The 17,336-nt window shown below is 42.0% G+C and overlaps 1 protein-coding gene across 8 annotated transcripts in view; it reads right to left on the bottom strand.

The window, feature by feature from the left end:
* Positions 1-1,396: 1,396 nt before the first annotated feature.
* atp11a (ATPase phospholipid transporting 11A) overlaps positions 1,397-17,336 on the bottom strand; it is a 69,999-nt gene continuing 54,059 nt past the window's right edge. The window contains exons 20-30 of one of the 8 annotated variants that reach the window (XM_071329927.1): positions 16,969-17,071; positions 16,645-16,790; positions 16,508-16,567; positions 16,215-16,342; positions 11,857-11,992; positions 11,082-11,105; positions 9,488-9,553; positions 8,561-8,664; positions 7,959-8,124; positions 7,730-7,768; positions 1,397-5,497 (exon numbers count right to left, since the gene is read on the bottom strand). In XM_071329927.1, coding sequence (XP_071186028.1) covers positions 5,237-5,497; positions 7,730-7,768; positions 7,959-8,124; positions 8,561-8,664; positions 9,488-9,553; positions 11,082-11,105; positions 11,857-11,992; positions 16,215-16,342; positions 16,508-16,567; positions 16,645-16,790; positions 16,969-17,071 — 1,233 coding nt within the window. In that variant the 3' untranslated portion in view covers positions 1,397-5,236. The other 7 variants (XM_071329930.1, XM_071329931.1, XM_071329928.1 and 4 more) reach the window with 7 other exon arrangements.

Raw genomic sequence — 17,336 nt, forward strand, 5'->3', positions numbered from 1 at the left:
TCTCTATGTTGCAATTCATCTGGGTTTATTCTGATGAACTGCAGCAGGAGGTCTCTCCCTTCTACCTGAAGATCTCCTAAGGCTCAGGTTGTTCTTTACCCCTCCACACACACACACACACACACACACACACACACACACACACACACACACACACACACACACACACACACACACACACACACACACACACACACACACGCATGTTATCATGTATTCACACACGTGTGCAAACACACGTGCATACACACACACGATCACACACACTTCTCTAATCAGAGGTATTACACCATGTATACTGGGACGTGAGAGCCACTCCAAACACCCCCTGATCACGATCCACACCCCCATCACATGTCATATTACCACAGACATCTGATGCCCTTTCAATAATTACATAACATGGTCTACAGATTGAATAATACACATGGAAGTTTTTACAGGCCTACTGGGAGTCCAGCTTTCTTCTCTCTACTCTTTCCATCGCTCCTCTATTTATCCATCTCTCCTCTATCTTTCCGTCTCCTTCTCCCTTTCTCTGGCTTCCTCTCCCTCCACATCCCTCCCTTCTCTCCGTCTCCATCTCTCAGTTCTGGGTAAATCCTATTTTCCGCTGTCAGATATCCATCCTCAGGGATGTGAGGAGCTGAGAGCGTTTTTTAAGTGTACGTTAAAACCTTTTCCTGGCACACAGCGGCGCAGGGAGCGCTCCAAAGAGGAGAACCCCTCTCCCTCCACATAGCCGTGTTCATGTTCAGCACATTCAAAAACACCACAAGTGTTTCCCCCAATACTACTTACAAGGGACAAAATATGAGGGTCCTAGGAATAATGTGCTGGATAATTCATGTTTGAAGTGTGAAAATAAATGTAAGGATATAGACTTAGTTCACTGTCTTTTTCCTCTTTAAATTAATATGAGCCTAACAACTTATTTTCAACAGCATAAAAGCGTCACAAATACAGGATTCTGGAAGTCTTAAATTCTGCCATAAAGAGCGCTGGCCTAGATACTCTTTATCCGTGACAGACAGATTGACAGATCTCAGATCCAGAAGCCTGAGGACGGTAGAGGATACAAAATTGACGGAAACTGAAAAGGATGTCCAAATCAAATCAAATCTCACACGGTCGTTCTAATCATTATGACATCTTGAACATTAATGAGTTATCACAGCCTCTGTTCAACGCTAAGGGTGGTCTTGGGCATACAGCCCATAATAAGGCAGACTGCAGCACCACCACCTGGCTGTTGGGTGAAGTGTAAGTATTGTGCATGATGGGAAAATGTCTGAATATTGAATATAATAGGACAAAATATTATAATAGTAAGGCTAATAACACTGCAAGATTAATGGTTCTTTCATAATCTTCTTTCAAAAACAACAAACTCATGTTCTATTTTTGGTTTTATTACAAGCAGATGTACAATTAGTTGTTTGCCATTGATAGCTACAGAAAGGCTGGCAAAAATCCACATGTATCTACAGATATCAATCTGTTAAAAACTGTATAGAAAAAGACCCCAAAACTGTACATGAATTATCTTTACTACATACAGTAATATATATATATATATATATATACACACCTTAAGGAGTGTACAGAAGTATACATAGATTTAAATATAGTCAAAGTTATGAGTGATGTCATAACGCTATGTGCCGATGCATTGTATAAGAGAAATACACATTCTGTTAAACTGTAAAGGCTGGCTGTAAAGTTCAAGCCATACTAAGTCAGTAAAGTTATATATTAGAACAATAAACATCTACTATAGTTATTCATTTGGTCACACCTTATCCCATAGTCAATGGCTTTCAAAGTATCTTTAAAAACAAACCCATATTTCATGCGAGAAACATGTATTATTTCAGTGCAGGAACACAGAAGAGACAATTGTACTTGCATTTCTTAGTATATTAAATTGACAGAAAGCAGAATTGTAAAGCTATATCGTTTCATTTGCGTGATGTCTCTCTTCCCCGTGACAGTTGCAAAGATGGTGGTTAAATTAAGATAGTTCACTCAGGCTGTTTACCGTTGAAAGAAATGGCATGTTACGGTCTACTTAACTGGGTGTGTTTCCCATACACACCAATGCAATAGCAACTCGGTCTGGTCTGCTTAGTTAATTGACATTCATTGAACCAGAAAAAAAACGTTGCTTCCTCTTCTGTCTTTGACAGTTCCTCTCTAGCTGTTTTGGTTGTTAGAAAACGTAATATTAATTATCTAAATAAATACAGGTCTCCCCTTCTGAATACAAAAGTAACAAAACAGGATTTTTCTAAGATATACAAAAATACCTAAAATGAGAGCATTCTGATCAGAACAGGGTCGCTGCCTGAAAAACACTACATTCTTACTACGTGTCAGTATTTGGTGATCATTTCCTTTCTGGATCATGGAAACGTTCTGATGTACTGTGGTGGTTTGTCCAACATAATTCTAACAGCAACAAGCCAGCTCACAGTTGAACACGTGGGAGTTTTGTTCAATAGCATCCATCCTTGTTTGCTGATATGACTAAGATCCTAAAACACAGATATATGTCATAATGACAGGCTTTAAGGAGCAGGCTTCTTATACATTCAATATTCTGAAGCATAGTCAGCAACACCTACAGGACTAAAACAGTAAAATGCACATACTCTCTTTCTCCATCTTTCTGAGGGTTTGTCGCTCACAAAACCAACATTTTCCTCCAAACCAACTGACATTTGAGTTGAGCTCTAGGCCTTTTCAAACAGGAAACCTAACAGAGACAAAATGCTACACAGAATATCAAACAAAGAATCTCAGTACAATCAATTCTAGACAATACAGTCAACTTATAATAGCATAGTTTGCTTCAAGTTTTCAAGCTTTAACGGAATAGATTTCGACTGGAACGAGACATGAAAGCAATTTAGAGAGAGAGGCATCATATTTCAGTTTGGAGAGTGTTGAACTGTCAGAGAAAGAGAAGTTATGCTTGTTTGATTCATAAACACACAGAGAAGCTCATTACATCCAGTGGTATGACAGAGGCAGAGCATGCAAACCAGTCAGACAACATTATAAACACCCTAAACGACTGTCTCAGTACCAGTCTCATTCATCCTCTAACTCATTAACAGATGACCACAGAAGTGCTGATAAAAACACTAGTTCTCCCCATTTTTGGAGTCATCCACTTCCTTACAGCCGGTCACTCATCATTTAGTCATCCATTGTAATCATTCATTCATGAATCATTCACTAATTCATTCATTATTTGTAAACCTCGTCATAGCAATGTCCAGTGTTATAGTTCTGATTGTGGTGTAATGTTCAGTGTCTTTACATTTCAGTGAAGATTCATAATACCACCTAATAACAGACGCCCATCTTAAATATCATTGCTGCTTTCAATGAAACAGACATCTACACGCACACACACACACACACACACACACACACACACACACACACACACACACACACACAAATACTGTGTATAACAACATCCTTATCTATATATGGGACATCCATATACTTTTGTTCCTCTTGGTTTGAACAGATCCCACAATGCACCACAGGACCAAAAGACATCTACTGTCAAGCAGCTAAATGTGTCTAGAAAAACCTTGGTTTTGGTACAGTCCCCCCTCCATCTCCCTTTCTCGTTCTCGCTCTCCTTACACCCACCACACAGACTGTGTTCTTATGAGACGGATGGAGGGATGCATGGCCGGATGAAGGAGTGAATGGATGAATGGATGAGAGGAGGAGTGGAGGATGAGAGGAGGCGGCAGTGAGGAGGAGGAGATGTAGTGAGGCTCGAGAGGACAGATCCACACGAGCATCACTTCAAAAGGAACAAGAGGAGAAACGGTAGAGGTAAAAAAAACACATGAAGAAAGAGGAGAAAATGAAACATAAAAGCATCAGAGAAGATCCGAGGGAGGGAGAGAGCACACAGTGACAGATGAGATGTTAAGAACCCTGACAGACTCTAGTGAGAGAATTATAACACTCTTATAACACCTTCATGAGGCTCTGCATCGTGTGAGACTTCTATGGGTATGTTCTATATTATTTATGCCAAGGGACAGAACAAAGCAGCTCAGCATAATGTCTACATTCTACATGTTGTATTTCTGTAACAGAGATCCACTGCTCTTTAAGGCTTCAGATCTGAGTGTGAGAGATGTTAGATATCTACATGGGCAACGTTAAAGCCCAGAAACAAAGTAGGTTCTCTCTCCTATTTAATACTGTCCACCAATCCTGGTGTGGTGTAAGGCAGAATTTCTCTTCCTCTGTCCCACCCAGTCTCAGTGTAAGGCAATAACCAACAAGGCAAGCCATTGAAAAAGTATTTTCTGATCCTTTGGTTCCTGACTACTGTGTATTTCAAAGGAAACACTGTGTAGATGTTAAGGCGGAAAAGGATTTCTATGCATACTGGTTTCCCACTGTACTTCCTTAGCACTACGTGAGTCAGGATGCCTCAGCTTCCATCAGGAAATGGGACAGTTACAAGGGGGAATGGAGGTATACTCACATCACTCTACAGTAGACACAAGGACAGTCTATGACACGGGATACTACACACACAGAACTGTCTCTAGTCCAGTAGAGATAAACCCCTATCACGGCCTAGCCACTTACAACTGAACTGGAAGAGACTAGTGTCTTATGGCGTGTTCCTGGATAAGAGATATGCACAGAGGCAACACCAGTTTGTTCTATAAAAAGCAGGACAGAAAGAGAGAGGAAGAGAGGAAAAGACAAAAGAAAAACAGGAAAGTGTGGTCAGTCAAAGCACATGCAATACCTCTGAACATCTTCCATTCATACTGGGCATCCCTGCTTTATGACACTTCAAATGACATCATCACTGACAGACAGTTGACGGACAGATACGGGGGAGTGACACACACACACACCCACACACACACTGCAGGGTGGGTCTGAGGGGTCCAAGGCCCTTTCCACCAATCCACAGGCACTGCTTGCCTGGAGCCAAGTCTGTTCAGTTCACTCAGCTCCTTGTGCTAACAACACAGCCCTAGGACTGTCGATCATGTGGATCGTCCTTCTGTGTGTATTTGGTGTTCGTTTGCTTTTTCACAATGACATTGGTAACTGTACGCGTCTAGATTAGGTATCTATTGTCTAGAGGACAGATTGTTCCAGTGGTCAATTGCTCAACACTGAAATCTTGGTCTAGACTTCCAGTCTAAATCAGACTAAACTCCACTCTAGACTACACCGAGGTCTCAGGCCCTGCCCCATTGTGGGCATAGCCAGCCCTAGAGTGACGGGAGTTGCCGGCGAATCGGAGGAGTGGGGTGAAAGTGCAGTAGTCGGGCCCGCCCCTCCAGTGGGTGAACATGAGTTTTTTGGTGAAGGGTTCAGACCTTCTGGGAATGGGGTTCTGGTGGTCGGCCCTCCTGCGCGTGGGCGCGTGGAGAGATGCCAGCGGTGTGAACTGCGATAGCTGGCCGTTGTACAGCTTGTCTGCATTCTGTAAGGGAGGGATGGAGAGATGGGAGGAGAGAGAGGAAAGAGGGAGAGAGGAGTTATTACCTGGATCAAGGTAAGTGGTAGCCAATTCAGGTCCTCAAGGGTGTGGTGTGTGAAGGCTTTTGTTCCAGCCCAGCATTAACCTGATTCAACCATTTCAACTATTTCAACTTATCGTGGTCTTTAATTAACAAAACATTTTATTTAATCCAGTGAGTCTAAACTGGGTAGGAACAAAAGCCTGCATACGACACTCTGCTGTCTGCCAGAACCAGGATTGACCACATGGTGGGCCCCAGAAGACGACAAACCCCACCACTACCACTACCCCAAAACCACATCAACACAAACACACCAGACCCTGTTAGCAAAAGATGTCAGGGAGCAAAACATAAGCAAACTGAAGAAGGGAACGGTCAGTCAAAGCAGCATGTCCTCAGAAAACATCAAGGTGAATACGGCTGTTCAGTCTCAGACAAACATGTCACTCTGCCGAGCTTACAACTGGATTCACTAAACATCAATCAAACCTATTGTGGATTGGTGAAAGCTAGATTCTAAATCTTGCTTTCACCTATCCAACCATACACAATTCAGTGCTGACTACCTCTAGGTGGAGGAACGAATTCAGGATGTATTCTAAATGTATAGGAACAGGGCCCAAGCCAGACCATATGGTGTTAGGCAGGGGAGGGAGATCCTAGCAGTATTAGCCTTCTGCTTAACTCAGTTGGGACTTTGGGATATATTGAGAATTCGTCTGGTCAGGACAGGAGTCTAACCTCACAGGCTAAACAGACGGACTACATTGTTTAATTAAGGAGAGGTCTGGCCCAGAGACTTAGTACACTACAGGGGAGCCACGCATCTCCTGACATCCTACTCATTTAGCTGATGCCGATTGTGTTACCTTGAGCTCGTTACTAAACACAGGATGCAGTACCTTCTGTAAACACTTGGAGGGGGTAAGTGCTCTACTTTAAAATAGTACTTGTTCCGCTGTCACAAAACAATTGCTTTGGCACTGATGATAAATGTATTCAGCATTCAAAAAGAGAATGACACCTATTTGATATGTTTAACTAGTTGTGATAGCTTTACCAGGAAACATATTTAATTAATTAGGGTAATGAACAACTCTTAGACTGATGGCATAATGCTTAAAACTTCATCTGGGACTAGACAGTCTGTCAGTGCCCCCCCCCCCCCCCTTCTCCCAGCCATTCACCGCACTCTTCACCGCACGCTTCACCGCACTCAGAGTCGGTCCCTCCTGTCTTTACCGTGGTGAGGCTAGGCCTCTGAGGTGGACAGGGAAACCCCCCCATCTAGCAGGGAGTCCCGGCTGTAGGTCATAACTCCATCAAAGTTTCTATCAGCCCTCATTCGCTGTGGACAGCAAGATACACACGCTCAACACACATAGATCTAAACACACACACATTCAACATAGATAGATCTGCACAAACACACACACACCAAGACTGACACTTGACATTTTGAAGGGGCTTCAAATATCTGTTTTATGTCAGATACGTTGTTTCTGTATTTATGAATGAGCATTCTAACCAACGCTCTTTCAAGGTACACTTAATGCACGGCACGGACATGCAAGTCAACAGGCACCTGTAAGCATTCACCACTACATGTCCATGCAGAGACACAGAGGGAGGAGAGGGCATGCGGATAGGTTGAGAGAGGGTCACCTGACCTCCTAGTCAGGTGGTTGGGTTAGAAACTGAGTCTGCTTGAAGTCTGGGAGAGCATAAAGATGGTGGACTGCTCAGAGGTAAGACATGGCCGCTTTGTCTGCCGTTCCCAAGGAGACAGAGCCAGGTCAGAGGGGTCAGAGGGTAGAGGTTAAAGGTCACACAGGCCAGTAGAGAGGGCAGGCAGGGACAGAGGAGAGGAGAGAAGTGTTAAAAGGAACACTTTGTATCTTAAAAAACACTTGATGTTCACCATCAATCACTATTTCAGGAAGAGGAAAGAGGAGGGTGTTGGAAGCTCTTCTGGGTCATGGCGAGGTGAACCGAGGTCAGTAGGGAGAGGTCAGAGGAATCACTGCACACAGTAGAGACAAATGGCTCATTCAGTAGTGAGAGAAATGCCAGACAGCCAGACAGACAACTCTCAGCCTTTCAGAATGGGTAACAGGTTATACAGTGTTTCCCTCCAGATGAGTTGTTTAAGAAGAAGTGAACACTACACACTGTTTCAACAGCTCACTTACTTGAAGAAGAGCTGGAATATATCCACAGGCAGCATACAGCTAAAGTCACGGTGATACATATATATATATATATATAAGATATACCGTATGTACACAATGCACATTTAATCCTCTGATTTTAAACATATAACCAAGAGTGTGTATGCAAATGTAAGCATGTGTGCATGTACTTCTGTGCATAATGCGTGTGTGTGTGTGTGTGTGTCTGCGTGTGTGTGTGCTCGCCCACCTGGATGCGTTCTGTGGTGGTGGGCCACAGGGCCCTGCAGACGACCTTCTTGACCACGTCAGGCAGCAAACTGGTGACGATGAGCAGGATGATGCTGAGCCAGGCCGGACCGCTGGACAACATCTGAATAAACACATAGTACATCCTCTGGTAGTTCAGGAAGGGCCTGGGGAGAGGAGAGAGGATCTAGTTATTATACATCTAGAACCTCTCAATGAACACATAGTACATCCTCTGGTAGGGACAGAGAGGACAGGATCTATTTTGTCTATATCAATGTTTATAACATATGCATAAACACATAGTACAACCTCTGGTAGGGAGACCGAGAAGACAAGATCTATTTAATCTATATCTATGTTTATAACATCTGCACAAACACATAGTACAACCTTTGATAGGGAGACCGAGAAGACAAGATCTATTTCACCTATATCTATGTTTATAACATCTGCATAAACACATAGTACTTCCCCTGGTAGGGAGACCGAGAAGACAATATCTATTTCACCTATAACTATGTTTATAACATCTGCATAAACACATAGTACTTCCCCGGGTAACATGGAGAACAGAAAACAATATGATATACTAATACATACCAAATGATGCCTCCCCATAGCAGAGAGAAGATGACGAAGAAAAGCAGCGAGCCCCAGATGACAAAGTGGTTGATCCACGTCCAGTAGTGTGTGTCCAGGGCGAGCTGTGAGATGGAGAGAGACAGTGAGACAGAGAGAGACACAGAGACAAAGAGAGAGAGAGAGAGAGAGAGAGAGACAGAAAGAGAGAGAGAGAGAGAGACAGAGACAGAAAGAGACAGAAAGAGACAGAAAGAGAGAGAGACAAACAGAGAGACAGAGAAAGAGAGGTATAGAGAAAGACTATCAACTGGTAATTAAATCAAAGCAGTAGAACTCACTCTAATATTGAGTCCCTTTAACATCTAGCATAAAGTAGTGATAAGTAGGATCTTACTGTAAACTAGTGCCTTAACGGTGATGATGGGTAGGATGTTCCTGTAAAGTAGTGCCTTATCGTTGGTGATGGGTAGGATGTTACTGTAAAGTAGTGCCTTAGCGGTGGTGATGGGTAGGATGTTACTGTAAAGTAGTGCCTTATCGTTGGTGATGGGTAGGATGTTACTGTAAAGTAGTGCCTTAGCGGTGGTGATGGGTAGGATGTTACTGTAAAGTAGTGCCTTAGAGGTGGTGATGAGTAGGATGTTACTGTAAAGTAGTGCCTTAGAGGTGGTGATGGGTAGGATGTTACTGTAAAGTAGTGCCTTATCGTTGGTGATGGGTAGGATGTTACTGTAAAGTAGTGCCTTAGCGGTGATGATGGGTAGGATGTTACTGTAAAGTAGTGCCTTATCGTTGGTGATGGGTAGGATGTTACTGTAAAGTAGTGCCTTAGCGGTGATGATGGGTAGGATGTTACTGTAAAGTAGTGCCTTATCGTTGGTGATGGGTAGGATGTTACTGTAAAGTAGTGCCTTAGCGGTGGTGATGGGTAGGATGTTACTGTACCTTTAACGTGACTGTGAACACCAGCACAGTGAAGACCAGAGTCCCAAACGTCCAGTTACCAAACATCTGTGGAGAGGAAGGTATTACAGAGAGAAATCACACATACTATTAGACATGCAGCCATTTCAGAGGACAGTATGCTACTGTAATTACAGTCAGCCTGGACTAACTCATTTCCTTTGCATTACTACATATGTTTGAGGCTATGTTAAGCTTTTTAAATGAGCAATTATCCAGGATTAATCAATACAAAAATCACACAGTTTAGTTGTATTTTCCAGAGATGTTTTTTTCATTCAGTAATATGAAGTCAAACCAGTGCAGAGATGGAAAATGGATATTAAACTATTTTCAAGCTGCTTTTATTAAAACAGCAACAATATGTGCACGATTTCTCTTAATTCTGTATTTAAAGTACAGAATAACCTGAAATTACCTAAATGTGTCTATAAAATAAATATTTTTACAAATAAAACATGTCCTGTACGTTCAAATAGCTTGTGATGTTGATGGAATGCTAATACCCAAACCAACGGTGATGAGGGTCAACAACATGAAGATACCTACCAACACAGTAACCCACCTGCTTTCCTCAAGGGGGCTTAAAGGGACAATTCACCCCAATGTATGAATACACCTGACAAACTTTGACTGAGGGAGAACTATCCTTTTAACAGTCAAAATGAGCTGCTTCTTAAAATTTACTGCAAGGGCCAATGAAATGCAGTGATAGAAGAGAACCTTGAAAAACAGACTCCTTCGGTCTGTGTTGTTTTAACTTCCTGTTTTCTTCCTTTCCTTTTTTCTGCCAAATATACCACCAAGACAATAAGTTAGAGATAGAAGTCTAGTCAGCGCCACAGACGGCCATTTTGTTTCAAATTGCATAACTATGAAATATCCAACCTGACATGTCCTATACAACAATATCCGTCAAATGTACTTGGCCATTCATTTCCTTTGTCACATACTGTAGTCTATAGTGTATGGGTGGAACAGTGTGAACCCTAAGCTCCAATACACTGCTGCCTGAGCCAGTCTTACAGTCTTCAGCCTTGCGTTCTGACAGGAGATGACATCTTAGAGTAGGGGTAGCCAATCCTGGTCCTGGAGGGTCGCGGCGCGTACAGGCTTTTGTTCCAGCCCAGCTCTAACACACCAGATCAATTGTGTTATAGATCGATAGCATTAGTTGATAATCTACAACAGGTGTGTTAATGCTGGGCGGAAACAAAACCCTGACCTAAAGACTCAATATGAGCCGTTCTCTACCACCATCCATGCTGGATGTCTACGAGCAGAAACCACTGTTGTACCGGACAGACAAACAACATGAGGAAGTCTGGACTACGGCAACTACACAATGAGACAAGAGTGGAGTTGGAGTATGGGTTTACTATTACTACACTAATATACCTACAGCTCATTGGCCTATACAGGCAGTAGGGGTTGGATATGAGGGGATACCTATTGGATGAGGTGATGACGGGCGGTTTGGTTACGTAATGTGACGGGCAGTGGAGGAGGAAGTGGGGCGGGGAAACAGTCCAACTAAAACTAAACCCGGGTGACAGACAGATCGGGACAGGCTTACCATCTGTGTGTTGGTTGTCATTAGCTGAGGAGAGGACGAGAAGCATAAAGAACAAGCAACATAAAGGTAAGAGGAGAAGAAGAGGAGGAGGAAGAGGAAGAAAATAAAAGAAAGAACTGGAAGCCAGAAAACTAAAACATCTGATATTCAAAGGAAATAAAGCAAAAACAGGCAAATCAAAGCAATCCAAAAGGTTAAAGTGATATAAATGAAGAAATATAAAAGGAGAAACGGCACAGAGAAAGATGTCCTCAGACTCAACATGCTCTCCTTTCATAGATATGAATGGGAGATCCGGTCATGGTTTTATGCAAAGGATCACAGGTGAATCTGCAGGCCAGGAGATCTTATGTCATCCATTTACCTAAAATCACCACACCTTCCACAGACGACAGCTGTTCTGACTGAAGTTTTAGAATGTTGTTCACTAACATGTATTCAATGTCAAATGAACTCAAAGGTCCATGTTGAATTGTGGGTAAAAGCTGAGTCAAAACTTGATGAAAAGTATGTACATTGATGACAATTACGTTTTCCACAAAACGTGGAAACAACGTCGATCCAACCTGTGTGTGACCAGTGAACTCACTCATAACCCACAGTCACAATCAGCCACTCCACATCACATTCACTGGACACTCCTTCACAGCAGGAAAATAAACACTTGACATGGGCTTGGAGAAGTGCAGTATGATCAGATGATCATTATATAACTTCACACCAACATATACTCTTTAACGCAGTACTACAGTAGCCACGGCGACGGTGTCTTTACCTGTCCGTTGCTGGTGAAGGTGCTGTTGTTGAACAGGAAGTAAGAACCAAAGAAGAAGACGACGGCGTCGAACACCCCCAGGCAGGTCCAGTAGATGAAAATGGGCCAACGCAGGAGAGAGTTCTTAGCTATGTCCCTGTAGAGAGGAAACATTACAGTACACATTATATACAGTAAATATAGGAGGGAGTTCTTAGCTATGTCCCTGTAGAGAGGAAACATTACAGTACACATTATATACAGTAAATATAGGAGGGAGTTCGTAGCTATGTCCCTGTAGAGAGGAAACATTACAGTACACATTATATACAGTAAATATAGGAGAGAGTTCTTAGCTATGTCCCTGTAGAGAGGAAACATTACATTACACATTATATACAGTAAATATAGGAGAGAGTTCTTAGCTATGTCCCTGTAGAGAGGAAACATTACAGTACACATTATATACAGTAAATATAGGAGGGAGTTCTTAGCTATGTCCCTGTAGAGAGGAAACATTACAGTACACATTATATACAGTAAATATAGGAGGGAGTTCTTAGCTATGTCCCTGTAGAGAGGAAACATTACAGTACACATTATATACAGTAAATATAGGAGGGAGTTCTTAGCTATGTCCCTGTAGAGAGGAAACTTTACAGTACACATTATATACAGTAAATATAGGAGGGAGTTCTTAGCTATGTCCCTGTAGAGAGGAAACTTTACAGTACACATTATATACAGTAAATATAGGAGGGAGTTCTGAGCTATATCCCTGTAGAGAGGAAACATTACAGTACACATTATATACAGTAAATATAGGAGGGAGTTCTGAGCTATATCCCTTTAGAGAGGAAACTTTACGGTGCACATTATATGTGTACCGTAACTCGTTCTGCCCCTGAACAAGGCAGTTAACCCACTGTTCCTAGGCCGTCATTGAAAATAAGAATTTGTTCTTAACTGACCTAGTTAAATAAAGGTAAAATAATAATAAAAAATAATAAAATAAATACAAATATACAGAAAATATAGGAGGGAGTCCTTAGCTATGTCCCTATAGAGAGGAAACATTACAGTACACATTATATACAGTAAATATAGGAGGGAGTCCATAGCTATGTCCCTGTAGAGAGGAAACATTACAGTACACATTATATACAGTAAATATAGGAGAGAGTTCTTAGCTATGTCCCTGTAGAGAGGAAACATTACAGTACACATTATATACAGTAAATATAGGAGGGAGTTCTTAGCTATGTCCCTGTAGAGAGGAAACATTACAGTACACATTATATACAGTAAATATAGGAGGGAGTCCTTAGCTATGTCCCTATAGAGAGGAGACAAGAGATCCATATTATCTGATGACCAGACATCTGAGCATAATTCTTGCATTACATTAGTCTATATACCATGTATTTGGGGATTTAATTAGATGGTTCTATTGTTTTCCCATTCATTTGTAGATTCCTTTCAATTCATACTAATATCTGACACATTTAGATTTTGGGGTGAATTAATTGTCCCTTTAACTAGAAGAATTCCAAGCTAACAGCAATCCCACTTTCTATTAGTCTCCAGAACTAAAACAGCATTCCTCCACCACAACCGTGAGCAAGGCACCATTGATTTAACAGTTAGCTGACAAATCCAGGCATGGAGGAATGACCTGACGCCAGTCAGATGCCTTTCTGCCTGCTGCATTGTCGGTCTAAATTTTCCACACAATTACCCATAGGTAGCTAGCAGGAAAATGGAGTATTGATTGTCACCAGGCAGAGAGAGGAAAAGCAAACAAAAACATCAAACATTTACTGGCAACACCACTGAACAATGTGAGCTTTACACTGTATATATGGATTCACAAACAAGTGTGTCTACGTGATTCTATTATTATCTTGTAACGACAACATCTTGAGAATGTGAATTCGGATGTTGTTTAGTAACAGAGTTCATATGAGGAGAGAGATGGCAGTCACAGTTTGCCAAGAGCTGATAGGATTTTACAATTATCTGCTCAGTATGATCTGAGGAAACGCTGTGGAAGAGATCAACTGAGGAACATTACCAATGTGAGATTTTCTAACAGTCTTCAGAAATGTATCACATCACACTATTGCATGCTGGGACAGGCAGTTGGTGGGTAGCACCTACCCTATATACACAAAAGTATGTGGACACAACTTCAAATTAATGTTCAGCTATTAATGAATAGCTGAACATTCAACATTCCGGAGTCGCCTCTACAGTGAAGAGGCGACTCCGGGATGCTGTCCTTCTAGGCAGAGTGGCAAAGAAAAAGCCATATCTCAGACTGGCCAATAAAAATGTAAGATTAAGATGGGCAAAAGAACACAGACACTGGACAGAGGAACTCTGCCTAGAAGGCCAGCATCCCGGAGTCGCCTCTTCACTGTTGACATTGAGACTGGTGTTTTGCGGGTACTATTTAATGAAGCTGCCAGTTGAGGACATTTAATAGCCTTCATTTCTCAGAACAAGAATAGACTGATGAGTTTCCGAAGAAAGTGCTTTGTTTCTGGCCATTTTGAGTCTGTAATCGAACCCACAAATGCTGATGCTCCAGATACTCAACTAGTCTAAAGAAGGCCAGTTTTATTGCTTCTTTAATCAGAACAACAGTTTTCAGCTGTGCAAAAGGGGTTTCTAATGATCAATTAGCCTTTAAAATGATGAACTTGGATTAGCTAACAACATGCCATTGGAGTGATGGTTCCTGATAATGGGTCTCTGTACGCCTATGTAGATATTCCATTAAAAATCAGCCGTTTCCAGCTACAACAGTCATTTACAACATTAACAATGTCTACACTGTATTTCTGATCAATTTGATGTTATTTTAAATGGACAATAAAAAATAGCTTTTCTTTCAAAAACAAGGACATTTCTAAGTGACCCCAAACTTTTGAACGGTAGGGTATATAATCAAGCACACAGCCATGCAAACTCCATAGACAAATATTGGCAGTAGAATGGACTTACTGAAGAGCTCAGTGACTTTTAACGTGGCACTGTCAAAGGATGCCACCTTTCCAACAAGTCAGTTAGTCAAATTTCTGCCCTGCTAGTGCTGGCTCAGTCAACTGTAAGTGCTGTTATTGTGAAGTGGAAACGTCTAGGAGCAACAACGGCTCAGTCACGAAGTAGTAGGGCACACAAGCTCACAGAACAGAACGGCTGAGTGCTGAAGCGCGTAGCACATAAAAATAGTCTGTCCTCGGTTGCAACACTAAGTACCGAGTTCCAAACTGCCTCTGAAAGCAACATAAGCACATGAACTGTTCGTCGGGAGCTTTGTGAAATGGGTTTCCGTGGCCGAGCAGACGCACACAAGTCTAAGATCACAGATTGATGGTAGCTGAAGGATGGGATTAAAAACAAACAAAAGATAACTATTGTAAAGTACATTGTGTCCGTATAATTTATATAGTATGTATAAGCTGGAAGTAGAAGCCTAAGTGTTGTTGTCCATTAGTTTACTCCAATAGGGGAGGGGTGGTAGGGTTAGGGGAAAATAATAAAGGAAAATATATTTTGAAAAATATGTATACAAAAATATATATGGGGGATTTGAAATGATGCAGACAATTACATTGATAGAAGCTACAATCTGCAGTACTACAGCTGACATCACCGATTACCAAGCATCGGCTGGAGTGGTATAAAGCTTGCCGCCATTGGACTCTGGAGCAGTGGAAAAACGTTCTCTATAGTGATGAATCACGCTTCACCATCTGGCAGTCCGACAGATGAATCTGGGTTTGGAGGATGCCAGCAGAACGCTACCTGCCCAAATGGATAGTGACAACTGTAAAGTTTAGTGGAGGAATAATGGTCTGGGGCTGTTGTTCACTGTTTGGGCTAGGCCCCTTAGTTCCAGTGAAGGGATATCTTAACGCTACAGCATACAAGGACATTCTAGATGATTCTGTGCTTCCACCTTTGTGGCAACAGTTAGGGGAAAGCCCTTTCCTGTTTAAGCATGACAATGCCCCTGTGCACAAAGCGAGGTTCAAACAGAAATGGTTTGTCGAGATCGGTGTGGAAGAACTTGACTGGCCTGAACAGAGCCCTGACCTCAACCCCATCAAACACTTTTGGGATGAATTGGAACGCCAACTGTAAGCCAGCTTAATCGCCCAACATCAGTGCCCGACCTCACTAATGCTCTTCTGGCTGAAAGGAAGCAAGTCCCTGTAGCAATGTTCCAACATCTAGTGGAAAGTCTTCCCAGTAGAGTGGAGGCTGTTATAGCAGCAAAAAGGGGGGACCAACCTCATATTTAATGCCCATGATTTTGGAGTGAGATGTTCGACGAGCAGGTGTCCACATACTTTGGTCATGTAGTGTACCTGTAGAGGGAGGGGTCTTTCTTGAGGATGTCCATGTTGATGTGCTGCTCGATGAGGCTGAAGAGCAGGATGGGTAGAGAGGTAAAGCTGATATTGTACAGTGTCAGATAGGCTGTGTCATACAGCGGCTGGAGAGAGACAGGATGGTAGAGAACAACCAAGATCAGTCATTTAAAAACAATATTTATATCTTACTCATTTGTCATGCATTCTTAACCAGAGAAAAACTATTTAAACTTCTCCACAAAGTCATGGTTTAAAGTACTACAATTTTGGGCACATCTTTTATGTACCTGTTGGGAGAAGCCACAGAAGAACTGGTAGAGGAACTGAGGGAAGATGAAGGCGACATTCTGAGGAAAAACAAAATAATGTTTTAATGCTTAAATCATCAGTAGTTCTATGTTACATTTAGTGAGAAAACACTGACTTTGTAGAAGAAGTACTGGACAAGCTCTGAGATGCGGATGTAGTAGTAGTGTCCGTGAACCAGCAGCATCTTCTTCAGGTGTTTGAACTTCGGGATGGCGTAGTCGCTGTTCCGCGCTGCCTGGCGACCCTCTTTACCCATGATGCCTTAGGGGATGACATGACTGAGCGCTTTTACCATTTGTTATGCGAGTCATATACATGAATAAAAATATATAAAACTATATTCAAATATATATATAAAATCAACCAATCTAAATCGTATTCAAATTCAAATAATTTTATTGAAAAGAGGTCCATTTCCAGTGAACAGGGTAATACTAACCGATGCCCACGTGAGCCTCCAGGATCATGCTAACATCATTAGCCCCGTCTCCAATGGCTAGCGTGATTGGGTGTTCTGGAGACGATTTGATCAGCTTCACAATCTGGCAACACAACGTTTCAGGATCAGTGAGATAACCGTTTTTTAAAATCTGTAATTCATCAAAGAAGATATGTCTAATACAGACAATCTTTGTAAAGAGAGTTAGAGCTAAACCTACAGACATTGTTATATGAAACGAACCACTGTATATTAACGTGACAGAGAGGATACATGTAGTAGTAAAACTTCCTATGTGAATGTCAGTCCATATTAAGACACAGCCGATAATCCTCTGCCTCCTAGGACAGCGGAGGAGAACTAGAGGG

The sequence above is a fragment of the Salvelinus alpinus genome, chromosome 10 (assembly GCF_045679555.1).
Source record: "Salvelinus alpinus chromosome 10, SLU_Salpinus.1, whole genome shotgun sequence".
Lineage (NCBI taxonomy): Eukaryota > Metazoa > Chordata > Actinopteri > Salmoniformes > Salmonidae > Salvelinus > Salvelinus alpinus.